The following is a 25,778-nucleotide window of genomic DNA, read 5'->3' as shown; positions in this document are numbered from 1 at the left end:
AATTACTGGGCTCTGGAGAATAAAATTTCCGTGCTGTTGTGTCATTTGTAGGACTAGTGGGTAGTAGAGGGTGGTACGCTAGGACGAGCGGGTACTGGAATAACGATAATTGGCTCTTTGCTGTTAGTCAGATTATAAATGCCACAGCGCGCTAACAAAAACTTACTGGAGTCGCAATATCAGCAGTCCCCCTCCGCTGTTCATGTTATACAGTGCAATTTTTTGTGTGAGTGAAGTTTTAGAGAGACACATTTAGATAATTCCCGTCCTATACCGGATATTCTGACTTTACCATACGCTAATTAGACTACCACAGTGACGCTGCATTCGCGAAAAGTGTGATGCCGTAAAATGAACAAACAGAAATGAACTACGTGACTTTCCTAATAGATTTTGAAAATCCCAGGGCCAAAAACCAATGGACCTCATAGACTTACGATAGATAATAAACCATCACCATCAAACTAGCAACACAACTAATCCAATTAATCACATGCTGAAAATCAATTAGAATTATACATTCAGTTTCTCTCCTGCATATCTGCATATTCGTACACACAAGCATCCTCATAGTGCAGAGGCTGTTAACACAGTTATCATAATCACATCAATATTTGTTATTTCCTTAACTTGCCCAAGCTACTTTCCCACAATAGGACAAACAGTATGTCATCAAGCCATAACTGGTATTACTGAGTCAGATATTCTGTCAAATAATGAAGCTGTGTCGACGGGAACATTACACACCACAGAAATATAGGCAGCATTACTTATTTACTTACTTATTAGTTGGGCCACGCAAATCGCAGTAGATCTCTGATCCCGCCTGTCACCCTCTCCCATCTTATTCGGTCCATGTACTCTTCCCCAGCTGGTCCTATGCTACTCATATCCTCTCTGGCCCCATAAATCCGTCTCAGCCATGGCCCTCTCGTTGGTCGCTTATCTCGGATGTCTTCTTGCACCGCCTGCCAGGTGATCTGGCCTGCTCGACGCCTTGCGCGCCATGTCTCCTCTCTTTGACCGCTACCAGAATGTGCAGCGGTTTGTACAAGTCCTCCAGTTCGCGATTTTTCCTTTTCTCCAGTCGTCTCAGTCCTTCATTGGTCCAGAAACCTGTCGCAGAACAGCATTTTCAAATGTTCGGAGATTTCCTTTTATGTTTTTGGCCAGAGTACGGGTCTCTCCTCCGTATACGAAATGTATTCCAGTGCTGTAGCCATCAGACCTTGCAGATCTCGATAGAAGCTGCGATTTGAGCACTTTCGCAGCTTCCTCAGTGAAAACCTTGACCTCTTTCCTACTTGAATTCTTGTCGTTATTTCCTAGGCCATCACACTGCTTTCACTGCATACTACCCTCTCGTATTTGAACTCTTTTATCCTCTCAAAAATTTTACAATCTACATCTAAGGGTTTGTCATCGTTACCTGCCAGCTACGAGGTATATGGTCTTATCCACATTCGTTTTCAAGCCAGCTCTAATTGCCTATTTCATTGACACTCTTGCCGTCTGGACCAGATCTTGCTCATTATGTGCTACTTGGTGGTTATAATTAAAATACAGCTACTCGCAGAAGTCAAGTGTGGGATATAATTATTGGATGGCAGCGAAACTTGGTATATATTCTAATGCGTTAATGCGAAACAGATTTACACCAGGAGAAAACATAGTTCCAGTTTTGGCCACCAGGTGCAATTCTTGCTCCGGGAATGAAGGAAATACATATAGAAATGTTTCCATGTGCATTAGATGGGGTAGATCACATAACTAATGAGTTATTGAATAGAATTGGAGAGTAGAGGAATTTGTGGCACAATTTGACTAGAAGAAGGGATCGGTTGGTAGGGCATATCGGTTGGTAGGGCATATTCTGAGGCATCAAGGGATCACCAATTTAGTATTGGAGTGCAGCATGGAGAGTAAAAATCGTCGAGGGAGACCAAGAGATGAATACACTAAGCAGATTCAGAAGGATGTAGGCTGCATTAGGCACTGGGAGATGAAGGAGCTTGCACAGGATAGAGTAGCATGGAGAGCTGCACCAAACCAGTCTCTGGACTGAAGACCACAACAACAACAACAACATGTATTAGAAACGGGGTGTAGGCAGAAAATATCAAACAAGTGAGAAAGACATTATGTTATTATTAAGTTCCGTTTACACAATTTCTTATGTGAGCACTGGAGACGTCCACGAAATGCTGCATCCGTGAAATGTCGCGGTAACCAGTTGGTCACAGCCGTTCTGGTGGAATCCAAGCAACGTGTTCCTGTGTAATGCCCTGAGACCGAACGTGCCTCTGGTGAACGAGTTCTCTTACGTATCCCCAGAGCCAAAAGACACATCGATTCAGATCAGGTGGTCTTCCAGATCGTGTATCTGAGAAACGTCTGGAGAAAACAAATTCGTGGAAGGTTGCACTAAACAGATATTTCACAGGGCAAGCGACATGCATGAAAACAGTGGTTTCCACACAGTGGCGCTCTTCCAAAGTGGCAATCACATGCGCTACAAGGAGAAGTCACGGCACACCTGAAAGGCGATCTCAGTATATTCTCTTAAAAGACGAATGGACCGAGAATAATGGTACGTCTGGATCCACACGACACAGTGACACACGGCGAGTGCAGTGGCCCTTCGTGCACACACGCGGTTTAACAGTGTCCCAAATGCGGCAGTTCTGTGTATTCACAGCACCAAGTAGTGTAAAGTGTACCTCGTGACTCCGTAGAATATTGCCTGGCCACATGTCACCAACTTCGATCCGTGACAGAAACCCAAGAGCAAGTTCAGAACGTTGCTGCGGACCATGAGGTTTCAGCTGCTGCAGCATCTGAATCTTGCACGGGTATAAGTGTAAAATAAACCACAAAATAATTCTGTGTTGGTGATCATGGGAGGGAAAATTCTCGTGACTCAGGCACGAGAACGAGCTGTTTCTTCTAAGTGCTTCTCGAAGCTCACCCGTGTTTTCGAATTCCATTGCCATCCTCTTTGAATCGTTTAATGACATTGGGCTTCTCCTCAGACCGTCCAGTCGGCGGTACTCTCTCATAGGAGCACTGAACTTGCTGCCGCTCATATAAAACACTTTCACTAACTTCACTAACAGGGCACGGTCTCTTTTCTCTGTTCACTCACGCTGTGGCTTGTCAAATGACAGCGTGGATGTCATGCCGTCATACAAACAGTGTACAGCACACATATTTGTCACAAAGGGAACTAATATTTTGTCCAATGTAAATCAGTTCTACATTAACACTTTAGCATATATATCAAATTTCACTGCCATATAATAATTACAGCCGATACTGGACTTCCGTCAGGGGCTGCAGTTTGATTACAACCACCCAATGTTACAGTTACATTATCCGCATAGGTCAGGATGTTGATCTTTCTAACCAGTTGACTTCCTGTATCCACTTACTCACAGTTACTTTTCACAGTGCTCTTTCTAGAAGCATTACAGTTAACTAGAGGGAGACGTAGTAACGATAAACGTAGATTTCACACATATTTACCGCAGAGACGAAAAAGACGACGATACAAATGTGTTGCACACAAGCCACTCATGTTCAGAATCAGTGGAATGCAGCGCCTAACTCTCTTTTACGCCCTCGATGTGTGTGCAGCTCAGTCTCCAGCGATCGCTGCCAGATGTTTCCGGTGCGTGTCACGCCGCAGCTTCTGCCCGTCCGTCATACAGACTTCACCCAGCATCGCGTCTCATATGATTTCTACATTATTCCAGCTCACTGGGAAATATCCTGGCGGTACCAAACCCGTCCTCACAACTTGCTTCACGGCAGACTTTTTTCGATCAGATTCACTGTCCATCTCACAAACGTTGTTTCGTACGGTCTGTCAGTTCCAGACAATGGCCATATTTTTACTAATAACCCCCACTGAAAATGCCTTATTTCGTATATTTCAAACAATTTCAGATCATGTGTAGACGTCCTACTACAGAGGGCATGTATTTTTTCTTATCACATTCACCTATCATAAAATAATTATTTATTTCGTACAAAATGTGACGTAAGAAAATAAGTTTAATACTTTTTTTTATAAAAGGTATATGTAAGAAAAAATATTTAATTCATTTTCATAAAGAATAATTCATATTAAAATTTTACTTGCTCTTTAGTTATTATTTAACTGGGCAGTTGGATTTAATTTAAATAAAAACTTCATCCTCAAAGTCCAAAAACCTTCGGTGCCACATGAAGGGAATCCGATGGACTTTTTTTTCTTGACCTTTACTCTTTTATTACATTCCACCCTTCGGGTTGTTTCGAAGTCCGTCTCGAAACCGAGGTAGCTGTCCATCTTTGCATCGGGTCCCGTTGTCTTTAATTGAGGGGTCAGAGCTCGAACAGCAGCGACTTGATGATCGATGGTCCCCATTGCTTGTGTGGCCAGCCCACTCCCGTATATATAGTTAGAATCTAAATGATGAAGTACAGTCTAAAAGTGCTATTTTCATCGGTTTATTTTCGGCGTAAATAAATTATTTTCTTCACATTTTCGTATTTTATTTGAAGTGATGAAATTTAATTAACATGTAAGGCTCCTTTACAACAGGATTTATGCCTTTGCTGTTGACGGGTTTACTCGTCATGCTCACTGGGAGCTAATGACGAGTTTAGTCGCGGCCGCCGGTTTTGCTCTGAGCTCTGTTGTCGAGCTCAGTCGCACCCGTCTGCCGGCCCATGACGGGTGGAGGCGCGCCGCTGCCCGAGTCCTGGTGACGGGATGGGTCGCACAGTGGACTTCCCGCCCCATGCCTCGGTAACCTTTCGCAGTCCTGGCCGCTAGCTTGTCGTCCGAATCGTTGTCTGCTGTGAACCTAGGCTTCGCACTACAGTTCACTCTCCACCGGAATTTACATCAGTGCTCTTCGCGTGCTGTATTTTACAAAGAAAATGACAAGACGTCGTCGGTTCACTGGGGAAGGAATCGTGGAGATTCTTACGAGGAACCACAGTGATGATGAACTACTTGATTTTGACGAAAGTGACAGCTCTTCCACAAAATCAGAAAGCTGTAGTCATAAACCGTCCAGGTCAGCAGGGGTGTCGATGCAGTCTCGTGTTTCAACAAGAGATGTAAGTTGTTCTGAATCCGAAGAAACACAAAGTGATAGTGAAACGCCTACGAAACGATAAATTTGACTGCAAACAAAATGATTTTCGGCCACTTAATCACGCATTTGATGATACGTTATCGGGACTTGTGTTTCAAATAATTCAAGAGCCAGGTATTGTTAGTTTCCGTGTTATTCTTTACAGAATATGGTTCAACTGGCTCTAAGCACTATGGGACTTAACATCTGAGGTCATCAGTCCCCTAGACTTAGAACTACTTAAACCTAACTAACGTAATGACATCACACGCGTCCGGCCCGAAGCAGGATTCGAACCTGCGACCGTACAGCAGCGCGGATCCAGACTGATGCACCTAGAACCGCACGGTCACAGCGGCCGGCTTTACAGAAGAACACATGAAATGTATAGCTGACGAAACGAATCGGTTTCACTTATTCACCAAGGAGAATACTCCAGTACATTCTCGAATAACAAAGTGGAAAGATACTGGGAATGGAGAAATGTAATTTTTCATAGCTATTTGTCCTCTGATGGGTCGCGTGATAAACCTGAAAATTTGCGATTACTGGACCAGAGATGTTCTTCTAAATATACCAATTTTTAGTGAACTTATGTCAAGAGACCACTGTTGGTTACTTATGAGAATGTTACAATTCAGTGACAACTGTGCCAACACTGGAGGAGACAGTTTATTCGCAATTATGAACAGATCAGAAACTCATGATTGATGAAAGTTTGTTAATATTCAAACGACGCTTATCTTTCAGACAATTCATTTAATCGAAACGGAGTAGATTGGAAATAAAAACATTTATGTTATGTGATTGTAAGACTGGCTGTGTCTTATATTTCATTGTTTATACAGGGATATCAGCAGAAACTGGGTTCCACAATTTGGGGAAAAGCAGTGACATAGTGGCTACATTTATAAAGCCCTGTTTAGAACGAGGACGTACCCTCTACCTCGATAATTGGTGCCCAAGCCCAGACTTATTTTCCCGATTCCACAGTCATGGGGTGAGAGCATGTGATACTTTCCGTAAGGACAGACGCAACATGCTGAAACTTCAGAAGAAACTGAAACGAGGTGATATTCGATTTATGTGTACTAATACAATGCTTGTTATAAAGTGGTGTGACAAAAGGGAAATGTGGATGTTGAGCACATGTGACACAACACAAATGGTTGACGCGGGAAAAACTGATAGGAATACTTTAGAGAAAATCAAGAAACCACAAAGAATTGTAGATTATTGCTTGAATATGGGAGCAGTTGACGGTTCTGATATGCCCCTTAGCTCTGTCGACGGATACGGGAAACAATGAAGTGGTGTAAGAAGTTCTTTTTTGACTGTCTCGATCTGTGTGTTTTAAATGCTCATGCCATACACAGGTCAATAACACGTCGTAAAATGTCGATATCAGAGTTTCATCTGTCGCTGGTAAGGGAACTTACGGAAACATATGCACCGGAGCGCAGACAAGCTGGTAGCAGAAGGTGTTCTGATGATAATCCTCAAAGGTTTTTGTAAAGGCATTCTCCAAACATTATAACAAGTGAGCATTATAAGAAAAGTACGCTAATGCGTAGACGCATTGTTTGCTGGGAACAGATAGTGTGTCGGGAAAGGTGGTGCGAATGTAAAACTTGCAGGACACCATTGTGTGTCGCACCTGGTTTTGAAAATTACAACACAAAAACGAATTACTAATCGCAGTACGAACAAATACAACAATGCTATCAGAAGAAACTTCGAAACCGAAAAAAATATAAAAATGTAAAAAAATATATATTTTTTTAACTTATGGCGGTCCAAAGCCTGTATCAAAAAGAAAGATGGAAAATATATTCGTAAAGTGTAAAAGGAACTTCTAGGTTTACAGTTCATGAGTTTGCATCTTCTCTATAAGTGAATTTACTGCGATAACAAAAAGGCAGAGATTTCACAGCTTTCAAATGATGGAAAAGCTGTTGGGTATTTATGTGTAAGAATTAAAAGTATAGCACAAGAAAAAAGATCTTTGGCGGACAATCAATCATTTCCGGCGATTCTACATATAACAGGACTAATTACCATCTACAAAGGATGGCTGCATATGTACCTGGATGTAACGCGTTACACAGTGTACCTGCTGCAGGTAAGCACTCAGTTTTTGTATTCTGAGAAACACGTAATAGGCCATGTCAAATTATCAGGCACGTCACAAAACAAATTTAACGAAGTGAAGTAAAATTGTTCTTACCATTACTCACAGTAAATTCCAATGTTGTAGTGCGATATGAAAAATGATCTTTATGTCGTTTTCTCCTATAAAAGACGTTTTGAACAACAAAAACAACCTACAGTAATCTGTAATCTATGGCTTATTTTATTCGTTCTTTAGTTAGTACTGTGAGGAACCCATAGAGAAACGCAGATGTAATAAACGGGTATGCAAGAAAGAACAGTAAACTATTGAGGTAAATCGCATCGCTTTCGGCGTAAGCTACAAAAATCGCGTAAAAAAACTACAAGCAAGATGAATTAGTGATGGAAAATAGTTTTAACGATTCAGTGTGATTCTCCAGTGATTCATCTGCAGAGAAGCTGTGTAATGAGAGCATTTATTCTGCATCAGCCGTGAGAGGGCACAGTGCTTCGACTGCAGTCGTAGTCACCCAGAAATATTCGGCCCAGCGATGGGTGGGGCAGCGCGGGCCGTTCTGGCCCAGGCGGCAGCTCGAGGTACAGGGCAGGCCGCAGCGCCTCAGCAGGTGGTGTGCCTCCAGCACTCAAAGGTTTAAAAGGAATATCATACGTCAAAAATGAAGTATCTACATCTACATCGTACTCCGCAAGCCACTAGATGGTGGGTGGCGGAGGGTACTTTCGGTACCACTACCTGATGCTTCCAACGCGAACAATGCTTGGAAAGAATGATTGTCTGTAAGCCTCTGTATTAATTTCTCGAATTTTCTCCTCGTGCTCACTAAGTGAGATGTATGTGGGGGGAAGTAATATGTCGTCCGACTCCTCCTGAAAAGTGCTGTCCCGAAATGTCAATACTATATCTCTCTGTGAGGCACAACGCCTCTCTTGTAACGTATGTCAGTGGAGATTGTTTAGCTTCTCCCTAACGCTCTCTCGCCAACTAAACGATCCCGTGACGAAACGCTCCGCTCTTCTTTGGATCTTCTCTATCTCATCAGTCCTAACTGATAGGGATCCCAGATAGACGAACAATACCCAAGAAATGGGCGAACAAGCGCATTATAAGCCACTTCTTTCGTGGATGAGTTACATTTCCTTAAGACTCCTCCAGTAAATCTGATTCTGGTGTCTGCTTTTCCCCCTGTTCCACTTAAGGTCGCTCTGGACAGTTACGGCTAGATATTTTACGGCAAACGCTGTCTCCAGCTGTTTTTCATCAATAGTGTAGCCGTACAGCAGTGGATTTCTTTTCCTATGTACGCGCAATGTGTTGCAGTTATTTACGTTCAGGGTCAACTGTCAGAGCCTCTACCACTCATCAACTTTGCAGGTCGTTGTGCAAATTCTTCTGGCGTGGCTACTTTGGCATAGACAATATAGACGATATATATATCGTAAACAGCAACGCTCCTATTACGCTTCCCTGCGGTACTCCGGATATTACTTTTACGTCTGTCGATTTAGTTCCGTTAAGAGCGACGTGTTGAGTTCTATCTGCACGGAAGTCTTGAATCCAATCGCAGGTCTGCTCCGATACTCAGTAAGCTCTTATGTTTTTCATTAAATGGACGGTGTCAAGTGCCTTACTTAATTCAAGGATCACGGCATCAGCTGTTGTCCACTGCGCTGTGGATCTTATGGAGGAACAGAGCGAGCTGATTTTCGAAGGATCTCCGTTTGCGGAATCCGCGTTGATTTTTGTAGAGGAGATGTTCATTTTCCAAAAACGTCATAATTCTTGAACATAAAACGTGTTCCATAATTCTATAACAGATTGACGTCAACGATATAGGCCTGTAATTGTGGGGACCTGTCTTACGGCCTTTCTTAAAAACGGGAACGACCTGTGCTTTTTCCATTCGTTAGGTACCTTTCGTTGCCCAAGCGATCTACGATAAATTACTGCTAGAAGGGGAGCACGTTCTTTCGCATAATCTTTATAGAATCCTATATCTCATGTGTTCCTAAGCGATTGTAGCTGCTTTTCAATTCCGCGATCGGTTATCTCAATATCTGTCATTTCGACGTTCGCACGACGATTCAAAGGAGAGACAGTGTTGACCTTTCGTGGTGAAACAACTTCGGAAGACCGAATTCAGTATTTCGACCTTCTCTCTGTTGCGTTTCCGTGCCGGTGTGGCTGCTGAGAGAATGAATAGATGAGTCTGAGATGAAGTGCTCTTTGATCATCATTTTTTTTTTGAAGTGCTCTTTGTTTATGTAGCGCTTTTGTGACACGCCTATTAACCATGGTGGCTCTTTCCCATCCCTTAACACCTTACTCGGAACATACTTATCTAGGGCATATTGAACGATGCCTTTGAATTTTTTTCCATTTGTTCTCCACATCTTCGTCCCCATCATCCAATAACTGATGCTGACTACTGACATATTCTAAAATTTGTATCCTATCACCCTCGCTGAGCAGGGGCTTATTCCCATAATGTTGTAAATGGCAATTGCTTCAGCGCCATCTCTGAATGAAGCTACGAACTGCTTAGTGAACAGCTCAGTTAGAATGTATAAGCGAGACGGAGCAAACAGGAGAATCCAGCACACAGATTTATCTCTTTTCCTCTGAGCACTGTCGCACTAGTTGAGCATTATCTTATCTAAAGGCCACACGCTGCTGATTACAAACAAGCTCTAAATTCCCAGAGCTGTCAACGGCCTCAGACGGCTTGCACAGGCAAGACCTATGTTGTTTGTATCGATGAGTGGGGAACAATCATCTGTCTCATGCAAATACTAATCGATGTTGAAAATTCAAAATGCTCACATAATCTACATAACAAGAGCTATCTGAAATAACATACTATAATTGATATACAATTTTTTTCAGTTTCTATTCCCTCTATCTGTCTGAAAATAATTCAAAAGGAAATGCAAACCTGAAGTAAACACTTATATAACGTTTCTAATTTTTTTACACTTATATAGTTAAAAATTTTAGTAAGTATTCTGTGATGTGCATCATGCATTAAGTTTTTGTTAATATACATTGTTATATACACTTAAGTATCTGAAGGCACTTTTAATTTAAAGTTGCACAAAGTTTCAAAGACGTTTTCTGTGAAGTTACAATTTTTTTATGAGTCACATTAATCACTTAGATCAGATAAGTTGAAATTAAATTATATGGAGTTAAGTCAGTGTCTGATTTGAGTAGTGTAACTCGTTTAAAATCGAAATATGCATTGCATACTTTGAGAAAGTTATATGGAAGTTTAATATTCCAGACATCCTGTGGGAAATTTCTCTTTTACATTTTTTATCTACACTATACATTAATGTTGTCAATTAATGAAGAGTCAAGTAAAAGATTATTTCTACAATTTGTCTGAAATGTAACAAATATGAAATGTGGCATGTCAAATTCTGCAGAGTTATAATAATTTGTGATATCAAGTACACAATTTTTCTTACCACTCAATACTGCAACTTCTACATTTGTAGTTCATAAAAAGATATCTGAATTTTTGGATTTTTCCTAACATTTTCTCATTGTTCTAACTCGTAATCTGATTAATATTTAACAATTGCTACACAAATTTCCATCAATTCTATTACAATGTTTCCTTCTTTAGGGAGTGTGTCTTTAATTTCAACTCCAGTATCATTGCAATCAGGCCATCTACGAACTGCATCTCCAGAACTAGAATATCTTGTGGAAATGACTGATAAATCTCTTTCCCACATAATTTCTTTATAATATTTAAAAAATCCACCAAGTACTGCAAGTGGATAAAGTACCTTGTTTGTCTTACTCCTTATTTTTCCATTATTAAGAATATGTCCTTCCAAGCTTATTTTATCAGTAACAGACGAAGTCAAATAAAACATAGCTGTTGATGAAATAAAAGAATGTTTGATTCTAGATAAAATATTATTTCTTTTCTTTATAGTCACAAAACCAAACAGTTCTGCCACAGAAGTATCAATCAATTTTTATTAGATTTTCCATCATTTGTTGATTAATCTGATTTTGATCCATCATGATTAACTATCAAATTTTTAAGTTCATGCATAATTGTGCATGATTTGGATGAAGCCATTTATCATCAGCATTTATTACAATCTCTGTAGCCTTATTAGGTGCTTGTAAATAATTTTTTGTTTTCTCATTCACAAGGAATTAGTAAAGCTGATAGCTCTCGATTTTGCTAAAAAATTAAAAATTAAACACTTTTGTGGAGTATATGATTGCTGAATTACCTAATGAATCAAAAGAATCTGAATCTGAAAAAGTAAATTTAGATACAGCTAATCATTCTGGTTCTCACTGGATTTTTTATTATAAGAATGAAAATAAAAAATTTGTTTTTAATTCATTTGGCAGTAATATACCTAAGCAACTAATTAACTATTTGGGATAAATTCATCTATACTACAATATTGAGAGAATAAAATTTAGAAAACCTAAATAAAATATAGAAAACCTGAAAAGTGAACTATAAAAAAATTGATCCAAATACAGAAAGTTTAATTAAACAATTTCATAAGAAATAATGTAACATTTGTAAAGCAACTAAAGGATATATTGATTTTGAAGGTAGAATAGTAGGTTTAAAAGATCATGTAAATGGCTATGACGCAGTTAAAAAACAGTACTTGGAAAGCGAGTTAAACAATCTTGATACAAAACCTAAATATATGAATATTCTAACATAGGTCAAAAATTATGTCACTACTAAGCAACTTATGATAAATTAAACAACTTAATAAAAATGATCTAACTAATTACCTTACAAAAAAGTAAATAGAGAAACTTTCCAGAGGTATATCAGAAAAACAGATTTAGCCTTATATTTAAATGAGTTAAGTAATCTTAAAGATAAATTATGTGATATGCAAGCAACTGAATTTAATTATATGACTGGAAGCGAACAAAAAATGTACACTTTCAGGTGTAGGTTTATTGTTTAAAAATGTTTTTATTTATAGAAATTATTGTTTAATGATTTTGATATCACAGTATGTGTTTATGATAATCTTTATCACATAACTCCTATTGATCAGTCAATAATAGTAAATAAATCAATTTTTCTTACTATAATTTTAAAATATTCTGTTACAACTGTTCCAGTTGATGTAAAGTTAAGAATATCTGATGAAGTAATTAAAATCTTATGAAATTTTTCATCTCTCTCTCTCTCTCTCTCTCTCTCTCTCTCTATATATATATATATATATATATATATATATATATATATATATATATATATATAAGAGAATCACATTTACTGTTTGAAGAGTAAAAAATTTACTAAAACACAATATCCTCAGAGAGTAACAACTAAAAATGGATGACAAAGAATTGAAGGTCATTGTACAGTATGTAAAACTAAAAAGAGTAAATTCATTAAAAATTTTTGTTGGTGAAGGTGGCAATATTCATGAAGACATTTTCTGTTTATGAATTTCTAGTTAAAAACATTAAAATAATCAAAAGGCTAGTTTATGGGTTCAATCGTTAATTTGACAAAATCAAGTAATGGTGGGTAATGTAAAAAAAATTTCCTTGTTCTTCTTATCTCTAAAATCATCAAGTAATTAATGAATTAGTTTTTCTGCTTTATTTACATCATATACTTTATCATTATAGCATGTATAAAATGTATCTTGTTCATTGTGTCCATTTCTAATGGACATATTGTCTGCTTTTCCTGCTTGAAAATTATTGAATGCAGATATAACCATTTTTAGTTTTTGTTGAACTTTATCAATAAAAATTTTCATATTCATATTGAATGGTGCTAGCTTATTATTTTTACTTTTTTAATTCTACTTTTTCTTCTTCATTGATTTTTAATAGGTTTTGAAAACCTGCAACAATTCTTTTTGCTTGTTCTGATCTATATTTAATATAAATGAATAATATATTTTTCTGATGTAATATAATATTTTCTTATTTGTTTACTGTTTTTATTATTCATTATCATAATCGATTCTTTGAAATCGTTAACTGTTAATAAAATACATTTTTTTGAACAAGATTACAACATCTTAATGTTTTCATTTCGTTGCGAATATATTCTTACCCTAAAGCTAGTTGATTGTTATGTATTTCTCTGAAAGAAATATTATTTAGCTTAAGAAATTCGAGATAATAACATTTACTTTTCCTTAAAATTGTTTGCATCCAAATTATTTGGAGGTGAGATGTCATACATAGAATATCATTTGTAATTAATACATTTTTATTTTCGAATGAAGGAAACCAAATGTCCTTAAACAGAGAACCTAAAATAGTTGACAATTGTTTTGGTTAATACGTTCAGATCTATTTTTCATAGATGTTTCTGAATTAGATGTGGTTGGAATTTCTGACATTTATTAAAAATAATTTTTATTGAATATTTTTATTTTGTATGTTTCTCTGTGACTGCTTCTGGAATTCTGGTAGAGTCTCACCAAGAATGTCATTATGGGACTCCAGCGGTCTTTCTGTGAGGCAAAACTGATGGCTTGCTGAACCTCTGTCCCCATCACCTTGCTTCTTGGAAACAGTAATTACTGCATAATTTTGATAGATTTGTCATTCTGCAGACACCTCAATGTGACACTCCCACTAACATTAAGTTATTGCCTTAGCATGACAAGGCTGCTGTCCTACTGCAAGTGTCTTGTTGAGAATGTTGCTGCTGGAAAGTAGCACTGGTCTGAACAAAGAGCCACATTTGGGGTTCCAATAATCTGTCTCTGAGCCACAGTTGCTTACTTCCTGTAACTCTCATGCCATACTATTGTTACTGGGACACTAAAATGGCTGTGCCTTTGCTCTGCTGTTGGCATTCTGCAGACTCCTCCCAAATGTCCAGCAGTCTTTCTGCGTGACAAAACCGAGGGCTTGCTGTCATTCTTTCCCCATCACCTTAGTTCTGAGACACAGTAATTGCTTCGCCACTGCAATATAACACTCATTCTACAGACGATTCAATATGCCACTCCCTCTAACGTTATGCTGTTGCCTCTCCACGAAATGGCTGTTGGCCTACTACAGGAGTAAGTACGAGACTGTTTCAGTGTTTCTGAAAGTGTTTTCCTATGCTAATGCTGCTGGCAATATGGAAGGATGTCACCATGGAACCCCTTCTGGGTCTACAATAATTTGTCTCTGAGGCAAAGCGTCTATCTTACTGTAACACTCTCTTCAACACATCACTACAGGGACATAGAAACTACCTTGTCATTGCACCACTATAGCCATTCTGCACCATTCTGCACGCACCTCACCATGACACAAATGCTGCCCATTAGGAATGCCTCTCCATCCGACAGGTGCTGCCCTAATGCATATGTCTCTTTATGGAGTCGATCTTCTAGTGTATATCCATGACACTGACGTTGCCATTCACCAATGGTCACACCATGGAACCTCTTCTGGGTGTCCAGTAGCCTGTAACCGAAGTACAGCTGCTGGTTTAGTGTCACCCTTGCACGTACAGATTGACGCTTGGACACAGAAACTTTTTCGCCATTGCATAATACTGTCTTTCTGCAGACGCCTCACCACGCCTCTAATTCAGCCCTCAGGTGCGTCTACATCACAAGGCTGCTGGGATGTTGAAAGGGCCTCTATTACATTGCTGGAGTCATTCTGCATGTGTATTTCTATTGTACTGCTGTTTCCATTAGGCTAGCATCACACCATGGAACATCTTCTATGTGTCCAGTACTCTTTCTGCGACGCTACGCATACTCGTGGTCTTATGGTAGCGTTCTCGCTTCCCGCACACGAGGTTTCGGGTTCGATTCCCGGGGGGGTCAGCGATTTTCCCTGCCTCGAGATGACTGGGTGTTGTGTCGTCTTTATCATCATCATTCATCACCATTACGGTCGGAGGAAGGCAATGGCAAACCACCTCCGCTAATACATTGCCTAGTCGGCGGTGCGGGTCTCCCACATTGTTCCCCTACGCTCCTCGGAGTGTGGGACCTCATCATCATCACTCTTTCTGCGACACAAAGCTGACGGCTTTCTGTAATTCTCTCCCTATCACAATGCTCCTGGTACACAAAATCGCTTCAATAGGCGTTCTGCAGACACCTTAATATTCAAATATTTTTGTTTGCTGATGACACTAGCGTGGCAGTAAAGGAAGTTGTGTACAGCATTGGCTCTGTTTCAAATAGTGCAGTTCATGACATGAGTTCATGGCTTGTAGAAAATGAACTAAAGCTAAATCACAGTAAGACTCAGTTTTTACAGTTTCCAACACGCAATTAAACAAAACCTGACGTTTTAATTTAACAGAATGGGCATATTATTAATGAAACCGAACAGTTCAAATTTCTAAGTGTTCAGATAGTAAACTATCATGGATACCCACGTTCAGGATCTTGTTCAAAGACTTAATACTGACTTTTTTACTATTCGTGACCGGTATCTGAAGTAAGTGACATGAATATTAGTCTACTTTGCTTGTTTTCATTGGCTTACATTGTATGGTGTCATATTTTGGGGTTACTCTTTGCATTCTCAAAGGATATTTTTGGCTCAGAAACGGGCAGATCAGGCAGTAAGTAGTGTATTTTCGAACCACTTGTTGACTCCTTTTCACTAGTCTCTTTATCCTGACTTTGGCATTTCAATATATACATTCTTTACTGTTGTTTCTTGTTAACAATATCAGCTCATTCCCAAGGCTTAGCAGCTTTCACTCACAAAAATTGAAAAATCTTACCAGTAATCCATGTGCTTTCAAATCGAAACTGATGAGTTTCCTCATAGGCTGCTGCTTCTATTCTGTTGAGGAGTTCCTTTAAAAATTAAGCTGATTCCTATGTTATATTGTTGATTGCGGTTACTTAAACTTATGGCTTGGCATTTTTGGATTCATGAACAGTTTATTTTATCTGTTATTACTTTTATGCTGTAATTTCATATACTAACATGTTTCATGACTTTGGAAATATCTTCCTGAATTTGGTCCTACAGAACTACATGTGTAAATAAATAAAAATAAATGACACTCAGTTATGCCTCTCCATAATATGGCTGCTGACCTTCTGCAAGTTTATCATCAGCATTCGATTCTGTATAATTGTTTTTGTAATTTTTTCCTTCTGCTCTAATTACGTAATAAGTGTGTGCACAGTTATTGTCAAATTACTTTAAAAGAATAAAAGTCGGTCTTAAATTTTATTAAATGTCTGAGGAACAATATGTGGTAATAATGTATTTATTTCTTCGTTACTTTCATGTAACCTTTGTATCAACTAGTCCATTTATGAAACTTCCTGGCAGATTAAAACTGTGTGCCCGACCGAGACTCGAACTCGGGACCTTTGCCTTTCGCGGGCAAGTGCTCTAGAGCACTTGCCCGCGAAAGGCAAAGGTCCCGATTTCGAGTCTCAGTCGGGCACACAGTTTTAATCTGCCAGGAAGTTTCATATCAGCGCACACTCCGCTGCAGAGTGAAAATCTCATTCTAGTCCATTTATGTTTTGTACGTGATCTTACCAAATTATTTTTCAATTTTTGAAGTCAGTTGTTTGGTATTTATTTCTTACTTAATTTTATATTCTCCTTGTTTTCTAATTACTGGTAAACATTCTTCATAAATCTAATCTTCAAAAGGCATTTTCGATCTCATAACTAAAAAATATAGACCTGGGTCATTGATAAATTTTGATGAATTTCATATATATTTAGGTAGACCAGAAGCAGGACTATCAAGATTTCCAAATGATTTACAGTAGACCAGCAACTTGATTTGCATAAAACCAGGGATTATTCCTTACATCAGTAATCATAAATACTTATATGTAAGCTTACTGTTGATTAGATCTATAATCGACTCCATTTAACAGAATTTTTTTATTTTATTTCTGTAATAAACTTTTTCCTATATAAATAGAGCCAGTTGAACAAGAAGCAGAGCAACCTTGTGTCAAATATAAGTTTTGTAAATATTGTAACACTGAGAAGTCAACTGATAACTTTACTTCATGGATATATACAAATGCTGGATATAGAACAATGTGTAGACAGTGTGTATTTTACATGAATATCATACAAAAAATTACAACAGTACATGAATTCCCCACATATGTGGAAAAATATTTCTAAATATTATTATAAAAATCATTTATAACGAATTCCGAGTGAAAAACATTTGGATATATTATTTATGAATACTAATGAAAAACAAGAAACCAAATAATTTAAGAAAACGTAAAACTTGTCAATAGATTAAAAATTTAGATTTCATCCATCGCATAAAGATAAACATGACAGTAAATGTAAAAATTGCACTTTAGAGTACGTGAAAAATAAGAAAAAAGAATCAGCCCATACTTAATATTTAGATATCTATTAAGGGGACCACACTGTGGCTCAGGTCGAAAAAAATCGATTTTCAGTTTTCACCATATTTCGATAGATTAAGGTTTATATTGAAGTACTCTGAAAAGGATTTTGCTAAAAAAAATTTTTTCGAGCATGAAAGAGAATTTTCCTACTATGTGTGTTTATGTGCCATGGCCACCTTTCTGTCACCCATTTGCCTGCATATATTTTAGATCTTTATATCCCCTACATTGCACATTAGGGATTCTTTTTTACACCCGAGTTTGGTGGCTATCCTTGGAATGCAACGGTTGGTATTCTTATGTTTTTGCTGTTTGTAAACAACACGCTTTCAAACACATGGTTAGTTTTGTTCAAATGTGATTGCGAGTAGTGGTTATACTTACATTTGCAATGATTGTTTTGTTGTGTTTATTGAAGATGACGAAATGTAAAGGCATTTTCAAGAAACAACAATTTAGAGGAAACTTTCTGTACAAGAGGTTATGTCACCTGCCAACAATGTTTCTAATTGTGATTCTTCAACAAGTGCATCATCAACGAAGCTCTCAGCATTTCAAGAGAGTTACAACGAATTTACTGTAAGTAGGGGTGCAGCAACATTATTATAAATTTGAGAATATTATCAGATGTAATTTTTAAATTTGTACAATGTAGACAGTGTGGTGAATCACAGAGTGTGAAAATTTGTGAGAGTGCCAGTGGGAGGGAAGGCCTAGCAAATGCTTTGAATTTAATTTGCACTAAATGCTCAGCTGTGATTTCATTTATGAGTTCTTCAAAACCAGATGCAAGTAGCCCTTATGAAATCAATACCAGATCAGTTTATGCTTTACAATCCATTAGCAAGGGTATTGCTGCAGGGAGAACATTTTGTTCAGTGATGAACTTACATCAACCACCAAATAAATTTGAAAAACTGACTGCAATATAAGAGAAAGATATATGTGAGGTCAGTGAGGAAAGTATGAAACTGGCTGCTAGGGAAGCAGTGGAAGAAAATGATGGATGTTCAGATATTGCAGTTGCTCTTGATGGAAGTTGACAGAAAAGACGACGTACTTCTCTGAATGGACTGCCACGAGTGTAGATACCAGTAGTGTTAGATGTGGAGATAATGTCTAAGTATTGCAAATATTGTACAGTTGATGAACATAAAGAACACAACTGTGTACCTAATTTTAGAGGAACAAGTAGTTGTATGGGAGTTCATGGAGTACAACAAATATTTCATCGCTCCATTGAAACACGAGGCATACAGTACACCAAATATTTGGGCGATGGTGACAGTAAGACATACAACAATGTGATGAACTCTAAGCCATATGGAGATGACATTATTAGCAAAATAGACAGTGTAGGCCATGTTCAAAAACGTTTGGGAACAATGCTTAGAAAACTAACTGTTGATATGAGAGGAAAAAAATTAGAAGATGGAAAATTGTTGACCGGACAGGGTCAGTTAACTAAAACTGAAATAGAAAACTTGCAGGTATAATATGGGCAGGCAATTAGGAGAAATAAAGAAAATTTGGAGGCAATGAAGAGAGATGTTTGGGCAATATTCTTCCATAAGTCCTCTACTAATGATAAGCCATGTCATGGATTGTGTCCATCAGGAGAATATTCTTGGTGCAAATACAATAGGGCTCAGGCAACTGGAGAATCTTATTCTCGCCAGCATTCTCTTCCTGCTGTTATTATTACAGCAGTTAAACCTATTTTCAGAGACTTGGCTCGTCCTGACCTTCTAAGAAAATGTCTGCATGAGCAGACACAGAACCCAAATGAATGCTTCAGAAGCATAATTTGGAACCATCTTCCTAAAACTATTTGTAGGCATGAAGACAATGAAACTAGAATTTCATGATGCTATTCTCACATTCAATTGTAGTAATATTAGAAAGTGTTGGGTACTGAAAAAGCTGGGAATTAATCCTGGTGAAAATATGTTCACTGGGCTGCAACATTGCGATAAAATGAGGATAGCTGATGCAGACAGGTATGCATCTAATATGGCCAAGAAAACAAAACAAACATCCAGGAAGGTGAAAAAGATACTAGAAGACCAGCTAGAGGCCAAAGAAGGGCCATCATATGTAGCAGGACAGTTTAAATTTACTGTAAGTAACAAATTTCAAAAGTTTTTTCTTTAAAGTCAATTTCCCACAAATTAAAATTTTCAGTTCATATGCCCATTACATCAGAAACTATCATAAATGAATGAAAATTTCAGAGACTCTGCATAACATAACAAACCACCTCTGGTACTACATTCAATAATAGTCCCCCATTAGGAAGTTCACAAAAAATGTTATCTGTAGAAAAAATGTAATATTATTTGTTAATAAATTAAAAAGATTTTCTTAAAAACTACAAAATCGATAAAGTAGATGTTAGTACAGTTGACTATTAGTATCATGCAACATACAGTAAAAATATTAAGGCCCTGCATTAAAAAGTTTTTTTAGAAATGGTCAAATACTTGCCTAAATTAACATGGGTTAGATAGGCAGGTTGTGGTCCCCTTAAATAAGGAATCTTAGCGGTGGAAATTTTGACAGGTATTTTTTACAAATCTAATAAATTTTATTTCCTATGAATAGGAAAGTCAACTGCAGAAATTCACGTTTGTTCACCTTCATGATTATTGTAAAATGAATAACTTATGAGGTTACAGTAGATTGAACAAAGTTGATCTAATTAGAGTTATTAGTAGACATCATGTAATGCAAGGTGGAAGGGTTTGGAAACAATTACCTTATTATAAAATTGGAAGCAATGATAAAAATTTTTAAAACAGTGAAACTAAGCCAATGAAAGTAATATTTCCATTTTTACTGGTGTTGTTTGTGAAACAAAAAGCTAGTACTGATGATGAAAAATTATTTAATTTTTGTACTGATTTATTAGAGAACCAAAACAGAAGAACAGTTCATGATTATATAGTTGATAATGCATTTGCAAATATTTTACAAACTATAAGTTTTGAAAATAGTAGAAATTGAATTGAACCTAATCATTTCTTGAGTGCAGTAAAATTGAAAATTATTAAAACTGTGGAAGATAATCTAAGAATACATTGTTGATTGAAAGTAACTTTAAAAGTTTATTGTAAGTACCAAATGCAGACAAAGAAAAATATTCAGGAATTTGATTTCCAAACAGAAAACTATAGCATTACAAATGAAAGAGAATTAATTAAAAAACTTAAGATTGGTAAATGGTATATTTTATGAAGAACGTATAATTTTCAAGCATGGGAATCAAGATGGTCATTAAATAGAATTATAGGACTACAAGTAGGAATTAATAGCTATGTTCCATTGAGAGGGTTATCTTACATTGAATTACTGGGTAAAATAAAAATAAAAAAGCTTACATTAATGTAAAAAATAAACATAAAAAATGTTGTCTGTGGGCTATAAAATCTGCATTATAAGCTGTAGACAAAAAATCTGGAGGAGTTAGAAAATATAAAAATTGTGACTATAATTAATGTATCTATTAATGTTTATTCATTTGATGAAGAATAGTGTATCCATTAAAAAGTGCAAAATGTAAGAGAGAGAAACATGTATATCTCCTTTATTTCAAGGATGGAAGTAATTCACATAATAGTTATATTAAAAATTTATTTAAGTTTGTTTTGAGTCAAATTATGAATGACCAAATTGAAAATTTATTTATGTTTTATGTTTACTCCATTTCACTAGTAAAGAAAAACTAGATAATCCCACATCAAGCTGTTCAATTAATAAAACCATTAAAAGTAAAAATGCCAAAAGTAGAAATGCCAAAATTATCAATTTATACAAAAAGCTCCATTTGTCATTTATGCTGATTTGAAAGTTTGCTATTGAAGGTGGACAACTGCCAACCGAATCCAGAAAATTCATATACAATGAAATATCAAAACATGAACCAAGAGGATTCTACTGGTATATTAAATATATAAATGGTCATTGTAAAGGTCCTGTTGTTTATAGAAGATCAAATTGTCCAAAGATATTTATTGCATGTATTAAAAAAGAAAAGGACTGCTTGAGTTCTGTAATAAATTTCAACAAGTAATAGCGAACACTCTGTTCAAGAATCATAAGAGGGGGAGGTATACTTGGAAAAGGTTGGGTGATAGGAGAAGATTTCAGTGAGTTTACATCATGGTCAGACAGAGATTCTGAAATCAGATCTGGATTGTAAGACGTACCCAGGAGCAGATATAGACTCAGATCACAATGTAGTAGAGATGAAGAACAGTTTAAGAGATTAGTCAGGAAGAATACATATGCAAAAAAGTAGGATACAATATACTAAGGAATGATGAGATACGCTTGAAGTTCTCTAAGGCTGTAGATACAGTAATAAAGAATTGTCCCGTGGGCAGTACAATTGAAGAGGAATGGACATCTGTAAAAACAGCAATCACAGAAGCTGGAAAGACAAACATGGGTATAAAGAAGATAAATGTAAAGGAACCATGGATAACAGAGGAAATACTTCAGTTGATCGATGAAAGAATGAAGTACAAAAATGTTCAGGGAAATTCAGGAATACAAAAATGCAAGTCGCTGAGGGATGAAATAAATATGAAATGCAGGGAATTTAAGGCGAAATGGCTGCATGAAAAATGTGAAGAAATTGAGAAAGAAATGATAGAAGGACTGACTCAGCATATAGGAAAGTAAAACAATCTTCGGTGAAATTAAAAGCAAGGGTAGTAATATTAAGAGTGCAACTGGATTTCCATTGTTAAATGCAGAGGAGAGAGTGCATAGTGGGTAAGAGTACATTGAAGGCATCTGTGAGGGAGAAGATTTGCCTGATGTGATAGAAGAAGAAACAGGAGTAGATTTAGAAGAGATAAGTGATCGAGCATTACAATCAGAATTTAAAGGAGCTTTGGAGGACTTAAGATCAAATAAGACAGAAGGGATCGATAACATTCTGACTTCTATGGTACTAGAGGGAGCTGTAGAGGTCAAAAACTGTAGAGGAAGACAGAGGTTGAAATACATCCAGCAGGGAATTGAGGACATAGGTTGCAAGTCCTACTCTGAGAAGAAGAGGCTAGGACAGGAGAGAAATTCGTGTTGGGCCACATCAAACCTGTTAGAAGACTGATGACTGTAAAAAAAATTAAAAAAGAAGTTGAAGGTATTTGAAATAATTTATTCTAAAGTTGAAGAAATGAAACCATTAACGCCTGAAGTACAATCAAGGCAATAAATGTAAAGTTCGTACACTGTGTATATGTCATTACTCGCAGAAAAATAAATATGTTCAACACCATGATCATTTAACTGGAAAATATATTAATCCACTATGTAGCAAATGTAATTTATAGTTAAAACATACAAGTTCTTGTACTGATTTATTTATTAGTTTTTGGAAGAGATCAGAAAGTTTGGAAATGAGATTTATTGGCACGTTTAAATTTATGGCTTCTTCACTTGATCAACTTTCATCAAATTTGAAGAGATTAAAAAAATTAGAATATTTTTCCCAGAAGAGTCATTTAATCTAGTGATTAGAAAAGGTATATATTCATAAGACTATATGTATTCTTGGAAGAATTTTGAATTACCAGCCAAAGAAAATTATTTTAATAATCTGAATGGCTGTGAAATTAATGATTATAAACATGCAAAAATAGTTTGAAAAAAATCAGTATTAAAATCTAGGTTAATATCATAATATATATCTTAAAACTGAAAATTTTAGAATAATTTTTTAGAAAAACTTATATAAAAACCTATTATCCTGATCCATTTTGGTATTCTATTGCACCACTATTACCTTGGTACTCAATGATGGAAATGATTAAACAACCACTTCATTTATTATATGCTTATTAAATGGTATTAATGATTGAAAAGGGAATAAGAGAAGGAATAACAGTGTTGTAAAAGATATGTTAAAGTAAACAATAAATATATGAAGGTTTTTGATAGTAAATTACCAAATTATTTATCATAATTAGATGTGAATAATTTATGTGGTTATAGTATGAGTCATCATTTACCATATGATGGATATTAATTGGATTGTACAAATGTAAGTCGAATATTGGACATTGTTCAAATTGCATATATTTTTGTATTACATTTAGAATATCCAAAAGAATTACATTATTTACACAAAGATGTACCATTAGCTCCTGGAAATAAAATGTGCCAGGAACTAAAGAAAGCAGATTGTTGCCTACTCTGAATGATAAACATAATCATGTAGTTCACTATAGAAATCTTAAACATTATCTGTTTCTTTGAATGAAAATAACAAAAATACATAGAGTTTTAAAATTTAAACAGTATGATTGATTGAAGAAGTATTGAGATTTAAATACAGAAATGAGAGGTGGATCCAAAAATGATTTTCACAAAATTTATGAATTATTTAGTATTTGGCAAGGCAATGGAAAGTATGAGAAATAGAGTTGATATAAAATGCGTATCAGTCAGAGAAAAGTGTGATAAACTTATAGCAAAACCAAACTTTAAAGGGAGAACTATATTTAATGAAAATCTTGTTGCTATTCATATGAATAAAACAAAAATTACATTAATAAACAAGTCATTGTTGGAATGAGTATACTTCAGTTATCTAAACGACTGATGTATGATTTTCGCTAGAGAATAATGAAACCAAAATATGGAGACAACATGGAGTTGTGTTATCAAGATACAGTCAGTTATATCTACAATATAGAAACTGAAGATTTCTATGAAGTCACGAAAATAATGATTGATACATTTGATACAAGTGGTTATCCTGAAAATAATATTTGTGGTATTCCAGAAGTAAACAAGAGAGTTTTAGGAAAAATGAAAGATGAATCCAATGGAAAAATAATGCAAGAATTTTGTAGTTAAAGAGCAAAACAAAAAACATGCTTATAAAATAGAGAAAAAATCTCAAGGAGCTATAAAATTTATTGTTAAAAGTAGATTAAGGTTAGAAGATTATAAAGATTGTTTGTTTACCAATAGAGAAGAAAAGAAAAAAATTTATATGATTCGAAGTGAAAAACATAAAGAAGAAAGCATTAAGTTCCTGTGATAACGAAAGATACGTTTTGGAAAATAAAATAGATACATTACAATACAGGCATTAAAAATTATAAAAAGTGTAATAAAATTTTTCTGTATAATGGAGACTATAATCAAGAATCTCAGCAACAAAAGAGATTAAAAAACACGGTGAATCAGAGATAAATGTTTATTATAATATTGCCGGATGTGAATATTTAAATACTATATATGGAGAAAAAATTTGTATGGATCTTAATAATGAGTTTAACATTATGTTACCAGGTAAGTATTCTAAATTAATTACTGATTGGGAATTTCAATTAATTGTAAAAGAACAGATGAAAGAGAAAAACACACATTGAGATGAGTTTTGCATTACCTCGGTTCCGAGTGTTCTGAAACCTGTATAGAAAATTGGAATAGAGATCAACATAAACGTCACTTCCGCCCTTCTTATTGCTCATGAAAACCACACATTGCATGTTCTACCACCACACAGCGAGACCTTCAGATGTGGTAGTCCACATTGCTATACACTTCGGTAACTCTAATACCCAGTAGCACGTCCTTTTACATTGATGCATGCCTGTATTCGTCATGGCATAATATCCACAAGTTCATCAAGGCACTGTTGGTCCAGATTGTCCCACTCCTCAATGGCGATTCGGCGTAGATCCCACACAGTGGTTGGTGGGTCACGTCGTCCATAAACAGCCCTTTTCAACTTATCCAAGGCATTGTCGATAGGGTTCATGCCTGGAGAACATCATGGTCACTGTAGTCGAGTGATGTTGTTATCCTAAAGGAAGTCATTCACAAGATGTGCACGATGGGGGCGCGAATTGTCGTCCATGAAGACGAATGCCTCGCCAATATGCACTGTCTGTCGGAGGATGGCATTCACGTATCATACAGCCATTATGGTGCCTTCCATGGCCACCAATGGCGTACGTTAGCCCCACATAAAGTCACCCCAGGACAGCAGGGAATCTCCACCCTGCTGCACTCGCTGGACAGTGTGTCTAAGGCGTTCAGCCTGACTGGGTTGCCTCCAAACACATCTCCAACGATAGTCTGGTTGAAGGCGTATGTGACACTCATCGGTGAAGAGAACATGATGCCAAT

General features: G+C 36.5%; 1 protein-coding gene across 1 annotated transcript in view; it reads left to right on the top strand.

The window, feature by feature from the left end:
• Positions 1-24,494, top strand: part of LOC126188828 (odorant receptor Or2-like) — a 109,049-nt gene extending 84,555 nt beyond the window's left edge. The window contains exon 7 of the mRNA XM_049930441.1: positions 24,255-24,494. Coding sequence (XP_049786398.1) covers positions 24,255-24,494 — 240 coding nt within the window. The remainder of the gene's footprint in view (positions 1-24,254) is intronic.
• The last annotated feature ends 1,284 nt before the right edge of the window (positions 24,495-25,778 follow it).

The sequence above is a fragment of the Schistocerca cancellata genome, chromosome 5 (assembly GCF_023864275.1).
Source record: "Schistocerca cancellata isolate TAMUIC-IGC-003103 chromosome 5, iqSchCanc2.1, whole genome shotgun sequence".
Lineage (NCBI taxonomy): Eukaryota > Metazoa > Arthropoda > Insecta > Orthoptera > Acrididae > Schistocerca > Schistocerca cancellata.
Note: the sequence above shows the minus strand (reverse complement) of the source record. Positions and strands in the feature narration are given on the sequence as shown.